General features: G+C 36.6%; 1 protein-coding gene across 4 annotated transcripts in view; it reads right to left on the reverse strand.

The window, feature by feature from the left end:
* Positions 1 to 14,951, reverse strand: part of mnb (minibrain) — a 126,579-nt gene that overhangs the window by 83,353 nt on the left and 28,275 nt on the right. For 3 of the 4 annotated variants that reach the window (XM_089642706.1, XM_089642705.1, XM_089642707.1), the window contains exon 4: positions 13,656 to 13,757. In XM_089642706.1, coding sequence (XP_089498832.1) covers positions 13,656 to 13,757 — 102 coding nt within the window. The remainder of the gene's footprint in view (positions 1 to 13,655; positions 13,758 to 14,951) is intronic. The other variant, XM_089642709.1, reaches the window with a different exon arrangement.

The following is a 14,951-nucleotide window of genomic DNA, read 5'->3' on the forward strand; positions in this document are numbered from 1 at the left end:
TTCAGAATTGAAACGTTGCTCCAAATGGCTTTGGCCGTGTTTAGTGACTAGATCTGAATAGCCAGGTACTTCCCCACGTTCCTCTTTCCCTTCCCCACTTACCTTCAGCCTCACAACATACCCCAATTGGGGATGCCATAGTCTCACTGGCTCCAGACGGGAGCAGTTGGGACTCTTGTGAGGTATTCACTATAAAAAAAAAAACGGTTAAATTATTTCAAGCAAACCTTCCAATTCTGAGTGGTGGTCATTGACCAAGGCGATACAGAAAATATCCTCCACTCTGTTCTTCATACATTCACAAAGAATCAACGAATTATGTAATGTTACAGAATGCATTGTATGAACGGTAGAATAGTTTCATATCAAAGCTTCGTCCGGCTGTACCACAACGGGAATACAGCGCGTCTATGTTATAAATAGAATACAACAGTATTTCATGTCTGAGCGGTTTGGACGTCAGCAGCAGATGCAGTACAAAAATCCTTGAAGATGAAGGCAAAAGCGACCCTGGTGAGACCACAAGCATACGCGGTAGGCTCGCTAGATAGTATTATTTGCGATGTCTACAGTCATTTTTCTCGTTTTTCATAATTATTATTATGAGGTTCTAAAGCTTTTTTTTACTGAGCGAAATATTATTTTCCGTCGTCGATTTTAGTGGCAGTGATAGATTATACGCTAGAGAGAACATTACAAAAGATGCGTGAAATATGCTCAGTATAATTTGTTGACAAATTAAGAGTAAATTTTGTGAAACGTGTCAATTAATTACACTTGTACACCAACCTATTTCTTACATACATACTACTAGCATGTATAATACTAACAGGCTTCACTGCAGCACAAAACAATTTTTTTTAAATCTGTAAAATATGCTATAGTGATTTGTTTTGGGGGTATTATGCCGTGTTGCGCTACCTTCTTTAGCCAACGTTTCGGACTGCATTGCAGTGTCCATCATCAGGGTGTAATATTATTATACCCCAAAAACAAATCACTATAGAATGGCCGTGAAAATCCAAAATCATACCTGTAAAATATGTATTTATTGACAGATATACAGACGTTTGAAAACATGATGGTTCAGTACAAAAATGAGGTTGTGAGCGGAAAACAGTTGCATCAACCTAAATGTCCTACAAATCTCTGAGCGCCAGAGCTCACCGATCAAGAGTTAATGCTGTTTAAACATAAATAAGTGGATATAAGCTCTATGGTGAAATAAATAAATATATCTGAAAAAAGCGTTTCCTTCAATCTTTTAATTTCTAGTATGCATGATATTTGTTATAAAAACAAAGCATAATATTGAAAAAGGGTGATTATGTAAGATTACTTTTCGGCGAACCGAAGAGACCCTGTCAGTTTTAATTATACCTGAAAACGTAATGATGTTCTCTCGATGTTACAAAACTGACTACAATAATTGGATTCCTGTAAAAAAAAAAAACAAAATTAAGATCTGCGCCACAATTTAATTGCCTACTTTGAATGAAACGGAATACCGTTATTAGAAGATTTAGTTCATTGATGGAAAGAAGCGGTGACGTAGCACTCGCGTGGGCCGCCCACGTCATGGGTCGTCAGTCAGTTCCTGGAAAACTCTACCTTCGTCATATTACTATTGTTATTATTTTCACGAGAAAATAATAATAATCGCGTGTAATACTAGGTACTACAGACCGCCTCAATACGGAACCCGTACGTAGTTCGGTCGAATTAGATGTACAGAAGCGGTGAGTCGTTCGTGAACGATCCGCACAATTGAGGTAGCTCTTTTTGATGAGCCGTATTCGCACGACTCCTGATAAACCGTACTACGGCTCCAAAAGTAGCGCCATTAAAATTGTCTAAGTATTCGTTGTTATTGCATTAATATGGCGTCTGACAGTCCGACATCTCGGCTTGAAAAATCATGTGAACATTTATGTACCTACATACATACTACTTACCCAGCATTTTAATTTTCTCACTGTAAGAGGTGTCATTCATACGTTTAAGCTGGGAGCTTTTTTAACATTAACTCCACACAAGGAAAATGATTTCCCTTAGGGCCTATGTCATCTATGGGTCTTTAAGACCCATGTTGTAGGAGGGAGGAAACAGAGAAGCTAGAAGTAAGGAGCCGGGAGCCGTATCGGGCGAGCGAAAGATACTCATACGTTCTGAGTTCAGAAGTGTTCAACTGGTACCGTGGCAACCGCTCTTAATAAAATGAGTCACAACCTATCGCTATTACGGAATGGCCGAGTGTTACTGGATGAAGTCTTGTTATCTTGCGGATAGGGTTCAAACCCGGAACTCGCTGAGTCATTAAAAGGTTAAATGGAACTTGATAAGAACGTTGATACAGCTGTAATAATTATTAAGTTACATGTGAATGTTACATTATACCAACCGGATACCTGCGCAAAAGTGATGGATATACCATACCAATAAGGTTATAGGTATTCTTTTTCTAGACCCAATTAAATTTGAAAAATGCAGGGAATATTGTTTCCAATGTATATGTTTTGTAATAGTTCAGTTACAGATTATTAGATTTATTAATTAATTGGGATAAGCATTTTAGTAATTATATCAATATTATGTAGGATTTCCATTGTAGTTAGTAAGTTTAATTTATCGAATTTTTCTAAAGATGCGTATAAACACGCGAGCCGAACTGCCGAGCTGAACCACGAATTATGGTAAAGGAACGAGGAAGAAACGCAGCATAAGATTTCTGATAATTCCTTACCCTCATTTAGTGGTAAATTTGACTTTATTATGAGCCAAATGCGGTAAGAACCTGCGCAGAAAAGTTTCACACTGAACTACGCTGCAGACTGTTACCTTACTACAACGAACTTAATTTTCTGTGTAGGGTCTTAAAGCACTCGGTTTATATCAATTGCTTACCGACCCGTGAGACAACGGGCTTTGTATAAGAATTATGTTGCAGTATCACAGGGACACCATTAAGGCGATGCACTACGTCGTGTAATATTTTAAATTAAGCCGCTATCAATAACAACCCTTGCGTAGATGGCGATAAGGTTTGACGGCCGGCATAGTCCAGTGGTAACGCATTGGACTGCCATTCCGAAGGTCGCGGGTTCGAACCCGGCGTGCGCAAATAAATTTTATTTGATTAATTTGTGTTATTTCACAATTAATTAATTAAAATAATATATAGTATATTTGCGGCACGTTCCAGAGTGGAAGATACTACCAGTATCGCCCTGGTGTAAGACCACCATTCAGAATTGAAACGTTGCTCCAAATGGCTTTAGCCGTGTTTAGTGACTAGATCTGAATAGCCAGGTACTTCCCCACCTTCCTCTTTCCCTTCCCCACTTACCTTCAGCCTCACAACATCCCCCAATTGGGGATGCCATAGTCTCACTGGCTCCAGACGGGAGCAGTTGGGACTCTTGTGAGGTATTGACTATAAAAAAAAAATAAAAAAATAAATATAAAAAGGTTTAAATTCCCGCTTAACACCATCCGCCTGTTTTGATTTATGCAAGAAAAAAACATGGCCAAAAAGTGACTTATTTTATTTTGTGGATGTTCAGGCATAAATATTTTTTTTTTCGATCATTTTATAAATATAGTAACTTAATTTGCCACATTATACAATAAAATCATAACCGAAAATGGGTTTGTAAGTAGGAGATTTTGAACTTTAAAGCAGTTTTCATAGGCCTTTACATTATATTTTTCTGGGCTTATAAAAAGACTTAAATACTCGATTATTACAAAGGCCAAGATGTATTCTACTCGCAGTATTTAATTAAAGCATCTGAAACATTTCTAGGCGACCAAATTTTCAAACCAAAAACACACGATTTTGCATTACTACGTATGGCATCGTCTTAAGTCGTTTCTATTCATTTTCGGTTCATGATGGCCATACTTCAATGAACATAAGAGAGAGAAATTTCTAATGCAATTGGTGTAGAAAAATCTAACATTTTAAGAATAATCAGCATGCTGAAAGAATCTGGGTCTACCTGTCACTTTCGCGTAAAGGATAATGACGTCGATTATGGAAGATCATCTGGTACAACGACCAACATTTCGATTAGAAACATTATAGTCAACTTAGAAAGATCAGCTGGCATCATTATAGATAGATGCTTCAACAGTACGAAAAAACTTTCCGGAAGCTGGAAGAAAATAAGGAATCAGGTCAAAAAAAACATCGCTGACCTACGAAGAAAAATTATTGGCAAGGGCCAAATTTAACAAACACTGAAGACCAGAAAAAAATATTTTTCTTTAATAATTTGAGTCGTTTTGAGGTAAGCACCCAGGTTATGAGAGGTTGTACGTTAATTCTACAATAATTGTAGTGATTCGATCTGTATATTTAATAATTCCAGAAGACGGGGAGAAACGTCATCGTCTCCAGGGCGGGTGGTTGGTTGGTTGAATGGAGGCCACTTGCCCCCTCTTGTCTCAGAATCCAATTCCGCGCATATCCAATTCTCGCATTCCGCCCACCGCGCCGCCTACCGCCACCCACGCCGAACGGGTAAATACAAAAGCGGTCATTCTCCGGATATTTCCAGGGCGGCCGAGGCGGTGGAATTGTGAGGTGTCCCGATATAGGGACCTAATTATCTAAAGATTGACCCAATTTGTCTTACATTGTCATTTTTCTTCGTTAAAGTTAAGAAAGTTACTTTTATTTTATTTACTCTAAACTATAATTGATCACATGGAAATAATCAAGTAAATATCTCGAATCCAATAAAATCAATTTACTTATGAAGCGAAAACGTATCAAATTATGCAGATTAATTTAATATCTATCAAAATCTTAGATGGTCTATATTAAATCCACTATCATTTGTGTTTTCACTGTTTTATCATGCACGGAGAAAACTTACTGAAAACAAAATATGGCTAATTTATTAAGAATCTCTTTAAATTATCTGTAATTCAGTTAAAAACGGGATTGCAGTCCATTAACTAATGAATTTATAGGTATCTTGATAAACTTTTTGTAAAATACCAATGCTTTATAACGGTGTTCATAAAATCCTAACATTTTTTCATTATATATTATTATGACAAATGCAGGTACATGAACACGTGTTCCGATATTATTACAAATTTACTAAAAGTTTTTTCGGGAATCGGCCTTCAGTCCCGTTATTAACAGGATTACCAATAATGTGAAGAGATTTTTAATAAATCAGCACGTTTTCTGTATAAATATTTTGTTTATTATTATCTTGTATAATAAAAAGGGCAGATTTCACCATTACAAAACCCTTAGCAGAAGATTGAGCGAATAAATAGGTACTCAATTCCAAATCAACCATATTTTTGCTTTATTGTGCATTCGATCAAATATTATTGATCAGACATTAAAGAAAAACCTTTATCGGGTTCACATTTTATTTATTATTTTGGAATGCATAAATTTGTTTTTTTTTTTACTTTTGATCGAATATTTTCACTCAAACTGCAAAGACGTCACTTTAACTCTTACCTAATGGTAACACTGATAATCCAAGCAAATAGACGGCTGAACGTTATGTTATCACTGTTATCATGATTGGCGAATGCACCCTAATCTAAGAACTACGCAATTCATACATTTAGAGTGGTTTTTTTTGGTACTAAATACTAAGGATGGGTTGACTCAAAATTTGAACAATTCATTAAATTTCAAAGTTAATTTTCAAGTTCTTTGAAAGTTCTATTCCTTTATCATTTCAGTTCTATGAAGTATCTCGCCCGTAATGATATAATAAGAGAACTTGACTAGGACTTTCACAGAACTTGAAAATTGACGTTGAAATTTGATGAATTGTTTAAATTCTGCGAAATAACCCGTCCTAAGTCTTCCTCAATAATACATTGATTCTTACATTGATGTTTACACTCTTCAAAAGTTAAAGAAAAGTTATTCCAATAAAAAGTTGAATAATATATAATTTCTTGGAGATGTTAACGACTTTTCTTACCAGACAGATTTATTTCATAAGCGTTAGAGAAAAGCTTTGAAGAAATCATTTTTATAAAACCGTAAATCACGAGCTGTCACATTTAAATTAGACATAGCAGCATACCATTGGCCTATGGTAATGGTATTTCATAAAACCCAGTCATAAAAAAAACACACCGTTACAGAACTGGCGACAATAACAGAAAAATCCTAAACTTATAGACTGTGTTTGAAGCTTAACGAACACAACGAAAGAACAATGAAACGGTGAGCTCTGATGTCAAGAAATTTTTCCAGATATTAATCAGTTAGTATTTATCACTATTAGATATATTTTAACCAACAGAACGCAATTTACTGGTCTTACATAATTTCTTAATACTTTTCTAATAAAGTTGGAGAACACAAACGAATAAACAATTTTAACGATATCTAAAATCATTACCAAGCAGATTTGGTTCCCGTTTTTATATGGCAGACAGAGAGAGTATTGCACCACCGCTCTGTTCATCCAAAATAAACAAACATTATTTGTATATTATTATCATTTATATGAATACCCGCACGAGATGAAACTGCCCGGAGCCAGTGAGACCTGCCATCCCCCACACCAATCGGAAAATGTTGTCAAGCGAAGTAGTGGGGGTTAGAAGATGGGGAAGAGAAAGGTGGGGAACTACCTAGTAATTCAGATCTGGTCTCTTAACATGGGTAAAGCCATTTGAAGCAGTCTCGATTCTGAACGGTGGTCTTTCCCAGAATCTTGTGAATTATTAACTTTCCATTGCACCACCAAGTAACAAGTAGAAAAACTAACGCAGATTGTAGGCCGGCATATCTGTACGCGAGGGTGGAATGGATGGGGAGGGGGCAGTCGGGGCGCCCGCGATAATAACTGTCAAAAGGGCGGCGCATTCCGCGGGTGGCGTCGTCCCCTGTCTCCCGGGGGCATTAGGGGGTGGGGGAGCCACCCATCACCCAATGCCCCCTACCAATAAGAGTTCATGACGTGTCAAAGGTCGGCGGGGTTGGTGCTGTTGCTTGTTGCTTATTATCATATATGTAGGGAATTGCGTGTTTCTTCTTTATATTGGATATTGGAAGATTTTCGAGATGTATTGGTTAGAAAGCTTGACTGGGGGCTCGGATGTTACGACGAAATAAAAAAATAAAAATTCTAACGTTACATTAGCAAATTCAAAATATACAGGTTCTTCACCAATTGCTTATTTTTCTACGCATACAATCGCAAAATAATGTGTTCTAGTTAACCTTTTATTTATATTAATCAACAAACAAATATCTTTTAATTTACACAGAAGTATCTATAAGTGAATTAAAAGTAGGTTGAATGAGATATTAAAAATGATAAATATATCGTCAAGTGTACATTTTTAGTGTCTATTCTGCGTGCTTTTGTGTACCTTAACAACAAGATCAAAAGTAATCAATATTTATCCACTCTACTTACTGTGATGGTGAGAAAAATAATTTAGACCACAAATTTGCCAAAATGTTTAGGTACCTATCTATAACTTATACTGATCATTGTGATGGTAATCGTCGAAGTAACCAATGAAATAAAAGGTCTCTTCAACGTGGAAATTCGTGCTCCACACACGAATGTTTCAAATCCGCCGAATCGCTGGAAGAAATCCATTTCTTTTTAAATACATCTATATGAGTTTTCGGTAATGAATGAATGAATCTTGAGTTGTTCAACGAGTGGAAATCGACCGACTACTCGACATCCGATCAAGCTGAAACTCGACAGAGAGACCCGTAGTCGATGACAATCAATTCTATCAACTTTAGTACACTCACACGGACATGTACGCATTTCTCTGAAATCGGTTGAGATTACAGCAGTTAATATACGAAATAAACGTCGGTACATACCTACGATACATACCTACGATACATACCTACGTTACAAACCTACCCGATCGACATTTGGCGAGGATGGTAGTGTTGTCGACTCCAGTTCAGATAGGAAGATTCAATCAATTCAATCCTCAGTCAAACCATATTTTTTCAGTTTTAAGACAAGAAACAGAAAGTTAAAAAATTGACGCACTATAGTAAACAACAGTTGATTTTTTTCTAAATTGTTAATGAAGTTTCGAAAACCTGTGCGAAAGAATTTAAGAACTACTAAGACTAAATCTACTGCTCCACTTATATTTGATAGCCTTCCAGAATATATTAAATCACTTAATTCATTGTATAGTATATTTGTGCTAAACGAAGCCAGCATTTTTTTCAACTTTGTCCTTTTTAAATTAATGGCATAACATGTTATATACGTATATACTTTTTTAAACTTGTCCATTTTAAATTAACAGCGTAATTTATTAAAAAATATTCTTATTTTTATCTTGGTACTTTTTAAACTAATTTAATTTATTTTCCCAACAAATATCAACACATTGTCACCATACATTGTACATTAAATTCTAATGAATTAGCTGGAATCGTTTTCCTTCAGTGTAGTAGGTAATTAATAGTACCCACTATTTGTAGAAAAAATATTATTCTTTCAATATACTATTTTGTGTTTTTTTATTATTGTACAACATTATTAACCTTAACACAGGCTTGTCCTAGTGAGATAATAAATAAAAATGCAAAAAAAATGATAAAATGTAAAGAAACAATAAACATTACTGTCTTAGAATGTAAACCAAAGGTCTTATTTTATTTTCTGCCAAAGATATATGAGATAATACGATAATACATTGTAGTCGCATAGTAAACGAAAGAGTGTTTGTTTGCTGAAATTCCCAAAGCAACAACACGATATATTAAATCAACGCGGATGCGAAAATGTGCGAAAAGCGGAAGCAACAGAAATAGTTTTACTTGCAGACATAAACTTTTTACGTAACGCGCTCAAGTGGATTCATGTTTGATTATTGTGAATCCACTAAAATAGCTGTTGCGACGTCCGAAGGAGGAAATTGACGACGTAAATAAATGTTACCAATGCCATGCGACGCGTGTAACTTCCCTCTCGATACCTCCCCTCCGCACGACTCTTAACCGGGAAGTTAGGTGCTTTAAATTATACTCGTAATATACAATGAAATTCACATTTCTTCCGACTAACTTAATTAAATCTCAATAATTATATTTATATTATCACATTATATATCCCTTCGTCATCTCACTGTGTGCATACAGCACAACTCAAGTAATGACTTTTAAGCCCCGCTTACCCAATTTCTACCGATTTATAAAAAGTTTCTCGTTAGCTCTTTAGGTTTTTTTAAGTTCCAAAAAAATACATGTTATTTTTTAAGATAATATCTATATATTTGTTATGCCGAAACTTTAATTGAATGAAATTCCCTCGATAGACAAAAAATCCCAAAGTAAGCTAGCTCCGAAAATAATTCAAAAAACGTTTCGTTCTATTATTTAATATGTTGTCACAAAAATCTCTCTTTAAGAGATTTTTGCTCTCTTTCAAACGCGTCGTGTTTTATTAAACATTTTCACCATTTTCGCTTAATTATTATCGTTTTTTTAAATATTAGCGTCCTCCTTCTAACATACGTATTTACATATTTCCCTTTTGAACCATCTTTGAACGCTTACTACGGGGCCTTAACCATCTCTATTGCGGACATAAAAGAAATTTAACTGCTGACTTTAGGTCTGAGGAACCTATTGTTAGTTTTAAAATCTAAACTTATTATTTTACCCCCATGTCTGCAGTCGGGGGTTAATCAATTAAAATAAAAGTATTATTAGAACGAACACAAAGCCATATTTATGATAAAAAAAAATTAAAACAAAATAAATTTAAAAAAACAATGCGCGGAGTTACAAAATAATCAAATGCATCTTGTATTTCGACAATCTAGCTCAGTGATGACACTATTTTGGGGAATTAAAAAAAATACTATCAACATGAAGGATTCAAAAGCAAGCAGTACATTGAATAGCGGTTCTGAATGCAATAATAAACTTGTATTTATTCCACGAAAAAGGCGTTACAGAAATCGTCAAATCATTACTTTTTCATTCTTTCAAAAGGGGGTCAGAATGGAGATCACGTTTTATTGTGCAGCCGACTAATAATGAATATTTTTTGTTTATTTATTTAATGCAACACAAACAAGCAATATCGTAACTAATAACTAACTGAAATTGATGAATATTGGACAAATAAAATAAAATAGATATTTTTTAACATACTGCATTAATAGTTCAACGTTTAAAAGAATTGGCTTGGAAAGAATTAGACCAACATCAAAAAGTCTCAATTTAAAAAAAAAACTGTTGACTTTCAAAAGTGACGTGGTAGTTTAAGGGTTGCCACCTACGAAGGTTATGGGCGGCAGAGGGTGGTAGGGGGGCTGGGAGGCACCAGACGTCTGTCGAGTTACCATGCCGCCCCTTCCACGACGTCCCTTCACCCCCCGCCCCCGCCCCCGCCCTGGCCACGCCGCGCCTCCTTTCCCCAGCGCTCTGTACACCGAATAGTAGATAGACTCTAGGCACTACACATATTATTATTATCTTAAAAATAATAAACAAGTGAAAAACGTCTTTTTTGTATGGATATGAATCTATTTTAAGACAACCTTCGTAGTGTAGAGCAGTTATTGCCGGCAAACTATAAGGAATTTTATGGAAAGTACCTAAGGTCATATTCGTACAGAATGACTCACAAACAAGTCTAGTCAAATCTTAGACTCTGAAGCAAAATACGAGTATGTTGTTTTATTTCCATAATTTATATAACCTATAAGTTGGATTAGAATAGGCGTCGTGATAAACTATCACTTGTTTCCTTTGCTTGCTATTTTGATTATTCTATACTAGCTGTACCCCGCCACGCGTTGCTATGGCCCAGTACTTCTATGCAGATAGAGAAACATAGAGCGTTTTGCTTTCACGTTCAATAGATGGGCTGTTTTTCAAAAAAGGCATGTTTTTACCTTTTACATAATATATATATAAATGCAAAAAGCAATGGGTGAAGAACTTTCGAAGATTTTTTTAACCAACGAACTTTAACATTTTTATTTATATAGATTATTGTTTTTTTTCGTAGTTACGTATTGTAGAATAATGGAACGTTATATGTTTTTAACGTGTAAAATTTATAAATTTACTTAATTTAGTCAAATACAGCTAAGTCAGTTCCAAACAACTTTCAAACGTGCAAATATTTTTGATTAATTATTTAGTTCAAAGAGAAGTGTGTTTTTACCATGTCCATTTCGACATTAATTAAACAAACTCTGATTTCGTATTTAATTGTAGGTTCGTAAGACAAATTTTGCGGTGTCTTAAAAAGCTTGCATAACATATTTTTTTGAAAATGTACAGATTTTACCCAAATTTGGACCAACATTGAAAAAATCAAGTTTAATTCATCTGGCAGAAACCCGTTTTACGTGACCACATTTATTTATTTAATAACGCCCTTTTCGGGGCCTTTTACATAACAATAGTTTATAAAATTATGTACAGATATATTACTAAATATATATATATTTTTTTATATACATAACTGAAGTGCCCCAGCGACAACCTTTGGTATTTAATTGAAGTTGTTCTCCGAATAAACAGCGTGTTTAATTGATCGCATCTGCCGTTGATTATATTGCACTCGTATAATGAGTAATTTACCGATTGGCGGTTCGATAAAAGATCGGACACATGAAACCAGTCTATCCGTTACGAGTCTCGTGTGGACGAATTCCTCGCGCGAGTGCCTATTTGTGCAGCCGCGAGCTCCGAATTACAGCGGTGGAGAGCTTGGCTGGCCGCTACATGTTTCTATTCTCAGTGGTCGGTGGTCGGCAGTTAGTCGTGAATTTCTCCAAGAGCTATTTGCGCCGCGGACCGGATGGACAGTGCTCTATAATAATGTAAGGTTATCGGATGGAGACAGACAATTATTGAGACAATACCCTGCCCCTGTCCAGTCCCTTCCCCCTACTCAGACTGACTGACTGACTGACTGCTCACAAAACGACTAAAATAGGGTGTCCACAAATTTACAATTTATAATTCCCTGAAAAACTTTTTTTTTCTAGAGCAGTGACATATTTGAACATCTTTTAGTGCGCCTAATGGGGTAAAACCGACTGTTTCGTAGTAAGCATGGCAATACGGGATCGCGCTCTTGCACGAAACGAAGCTTCATTCGGCCTCGTGACTCGTCGGCTCTCTCCGCCCGGCTTCCAAAACTCGGTGCGGTATATTTTCTTTTATTGTCACTAAAATTTGAAATAGATCTATTCTAAATGATGATGAATTTTTATATTGTAATATTCTTTTGTGTATATTTTAATAAAAGTTTTATTTAAAAAATATAAAGACTTGTTTAATTATATTTTCACTTCCTTCAATAAAAATCAATTTCAAAATTCTTTCGTCAGATTCTCTAGTTTACATCATTTCATTTTTTGTTTTTTAGCAGTGATGAATTTTGCACTTGTTTTGTATTGATACATTAGAAGTATTTTTTTAATACATTATTTGGTAATGTGGGCTTCACAGGGTTGTTACTCGTGCTGAGATTCTGCACTAAAGATGAGTTAAACATATCAAGATATAAACTGTTTCCAAAATTGTGCAACGCCCTGTTCGTGCTAGGGATAAAAAGCTCCGGGCGATTTTTTCAAGTTTTATTAACATTGTTGCCACTTGCCACAAAAGTTGGTACTGGCCAGAATAGCTTCTCACCCTAAATACAGGGCGCGTAGCCTACCGAGAAACCAAATACGTAGTGGCAATTTACTTATCGTTGATTCCCGTGTCCTTTAACTGTATTAAATGGATTGAAAATAATATATTGAAAATAATATACTAAAAATAAAAATCTCCTTATATCCATGAATTTTATAAAATTATTGTCATTTTCATGATAATATTATCTGTATTTGGCCACCCTGTCCGATGATAAGTCTTGCTCGGTGGGGGAAGGTTTTCGGGAGAACCTTGTATCGGCGGGGGGTGAAAAAATGGAGAAATTCTGGACCCAAGGGTGACGAACTTTGAGCCCGGTTTAACGCCATTGTAATTGATATTATGATTCATACAATGCCTAAGGTCAACTCGTGCAGACGACACTCGCCTGCAAGTTTGGTTTAAAAGAAAGTTAAAGAATATCATTAATTTTGTATTGAAAACCCGAGACTTTAGACCCGGTGGAGCTAAATGAGGAATGTCAGGTCGGCAAAACGGGGAGGGGGACATTTAGGAGATACATACTGGCTATCCGGAACTAATTATATCTTTAGCCATTTCAAGCAACAACAAAAAAACATGAAGCTGCGGATGCCGTAAGAAAAGGTCACACTGCTTTTCAATCTTTTTGTTAATGCGCATTCATTTAGTAGTCAAGTCTGTAGGGTAAAAATCAAAGATAAAAAAAACGATGTGACAAAATATATTTTATTTCTAATAATATAATTTGAAAGCTCCTTTTGATCTTCAAAACAGTTTTTACTTTTCGAATACGTTCAGAATTATTCCACTTATTTGGTTTTTATTGCAAAGTGAGAATACTCCGACCCTGTCAGAATATGCCAGATACCTGAGGGATTAATTATAACGTGTCAATATTTTATAAAAATCCAGTCTTCGGACTTGAAATATTAATGATAGTAAACCGTCGCGTTTTGGTTTTGTAATGGGTGATGTATGGATATGGTAGAAAGATGGGGGAGGGTAAACTCACCTCGTTGATGTGCTTGTAGGTTTTGATAAGGTCCACGCTCAACTTCCGGAGCGGCGCCGTGGAGGGGTCCCGGAAGTGGTGTGGTATCCGCGCCTGCATCGCCTGCAACAATTGGACGCAATCAATTAAAGTGCTATCGGCCCAGAGGATGAGAGAGGAACCGACTATGTTCGTCACAAACATTAATTAAATTATACCGTATTTTCTACAACCCCACATTTGTACATGATAGACATGAAAATGGCTCCTCGACTCGTTGGATTTGGAATGATTTTCCAGCCTCTGTGATTCCTACCTATAATTTGGATCTCTAGGCCCAGGTTCACTGCCTCCTTTCTTAAAAAAGACCCTTCACACAGAACCCTCAAACATTATTTTCCCGTGTGAAGTTGATGTAAAATTAAAATGATACTACTTTGGGTTATAAATAATATACGTATACAGGTTGTTGGACGTAGTTAACATACTTAATAATTAACTAATTTTGGCCTCCAGTAACATTTTAGATGTTTTTTTTTAATCGAAAAACATTTTAAAAATCAATAGATATTTTGGACAGTTAGGATTGGCATAAGGGGTTGGGTATTGGACAGTTGGAAAGGGCATGAGGGGTTGGGTATTGGACAGTTGGGAAGGGCATGAGGGGTTGGGTATTGGGCAGTTAGGAAGGGCATGAGGGGTTGGGTATTGGACAGTTGGGAAGGGCATGAGGGGTTGGGTATTGGGCAGTTAGGAAGGGCATGAGGGGTCGGGTATTGGACAGTTAGGAAGGGCATGAGAGGTCGGGTATTAGACAGTTAGGAAGGGCATGAGGGGTCGGGTATTGGACAGTTAGGAAGGGCATGAGGGGTTGGGTATACGACAGTTAGGAAGGGCATGAGGGGTCGGGTATTGGACAGTTAGGAAGGGCATGAGGGGTCGGGTATTAGACAGTTAGGAAGGGCATGAGGGGTCGGGTATTGGACAGTTAGGAAGGGCATGAGGGGTTGGGTATTGGACAGTTAGGAAGGGCATGAGGGGTCGGGTATTGGACAGTTAGGAAGGGCATGAGGGGTTGGGTATAGGACAGTTAGGAAGGGCATGAGGGGTCGGGTATTGGACAGTTAGGAAGGGTATGAGGGGTTGGGTATAGGACAGTTAGGAAGGGCATGAGGGTTCGGGTATTGGACAGTTAGGAAGGGCATGAGGGGTTGGGTATAGGACAGTTAGGAAGGGCATGAGGGGTCGGGTATTGGACAGTTAGGAAGGGCATGAGGGGTTGGGTATAGGACATTTAGGATTGTTATGGGGGGTTGC

This window comes from Hesperophylax consimilis, chromosome 18, assembly GCF_061612785.1.
Source record: "Hesperophylax consimilis isolate HC1 chromosome 18, BYU_Hcon_1.0, whole genome shotgun sequence".
NCBI lineage: Eukaryota > Metazoa > Arthropoda > Insecta > Trichoptera > Limnephilidae > Hesperophylax > Hesperophylax consimilis.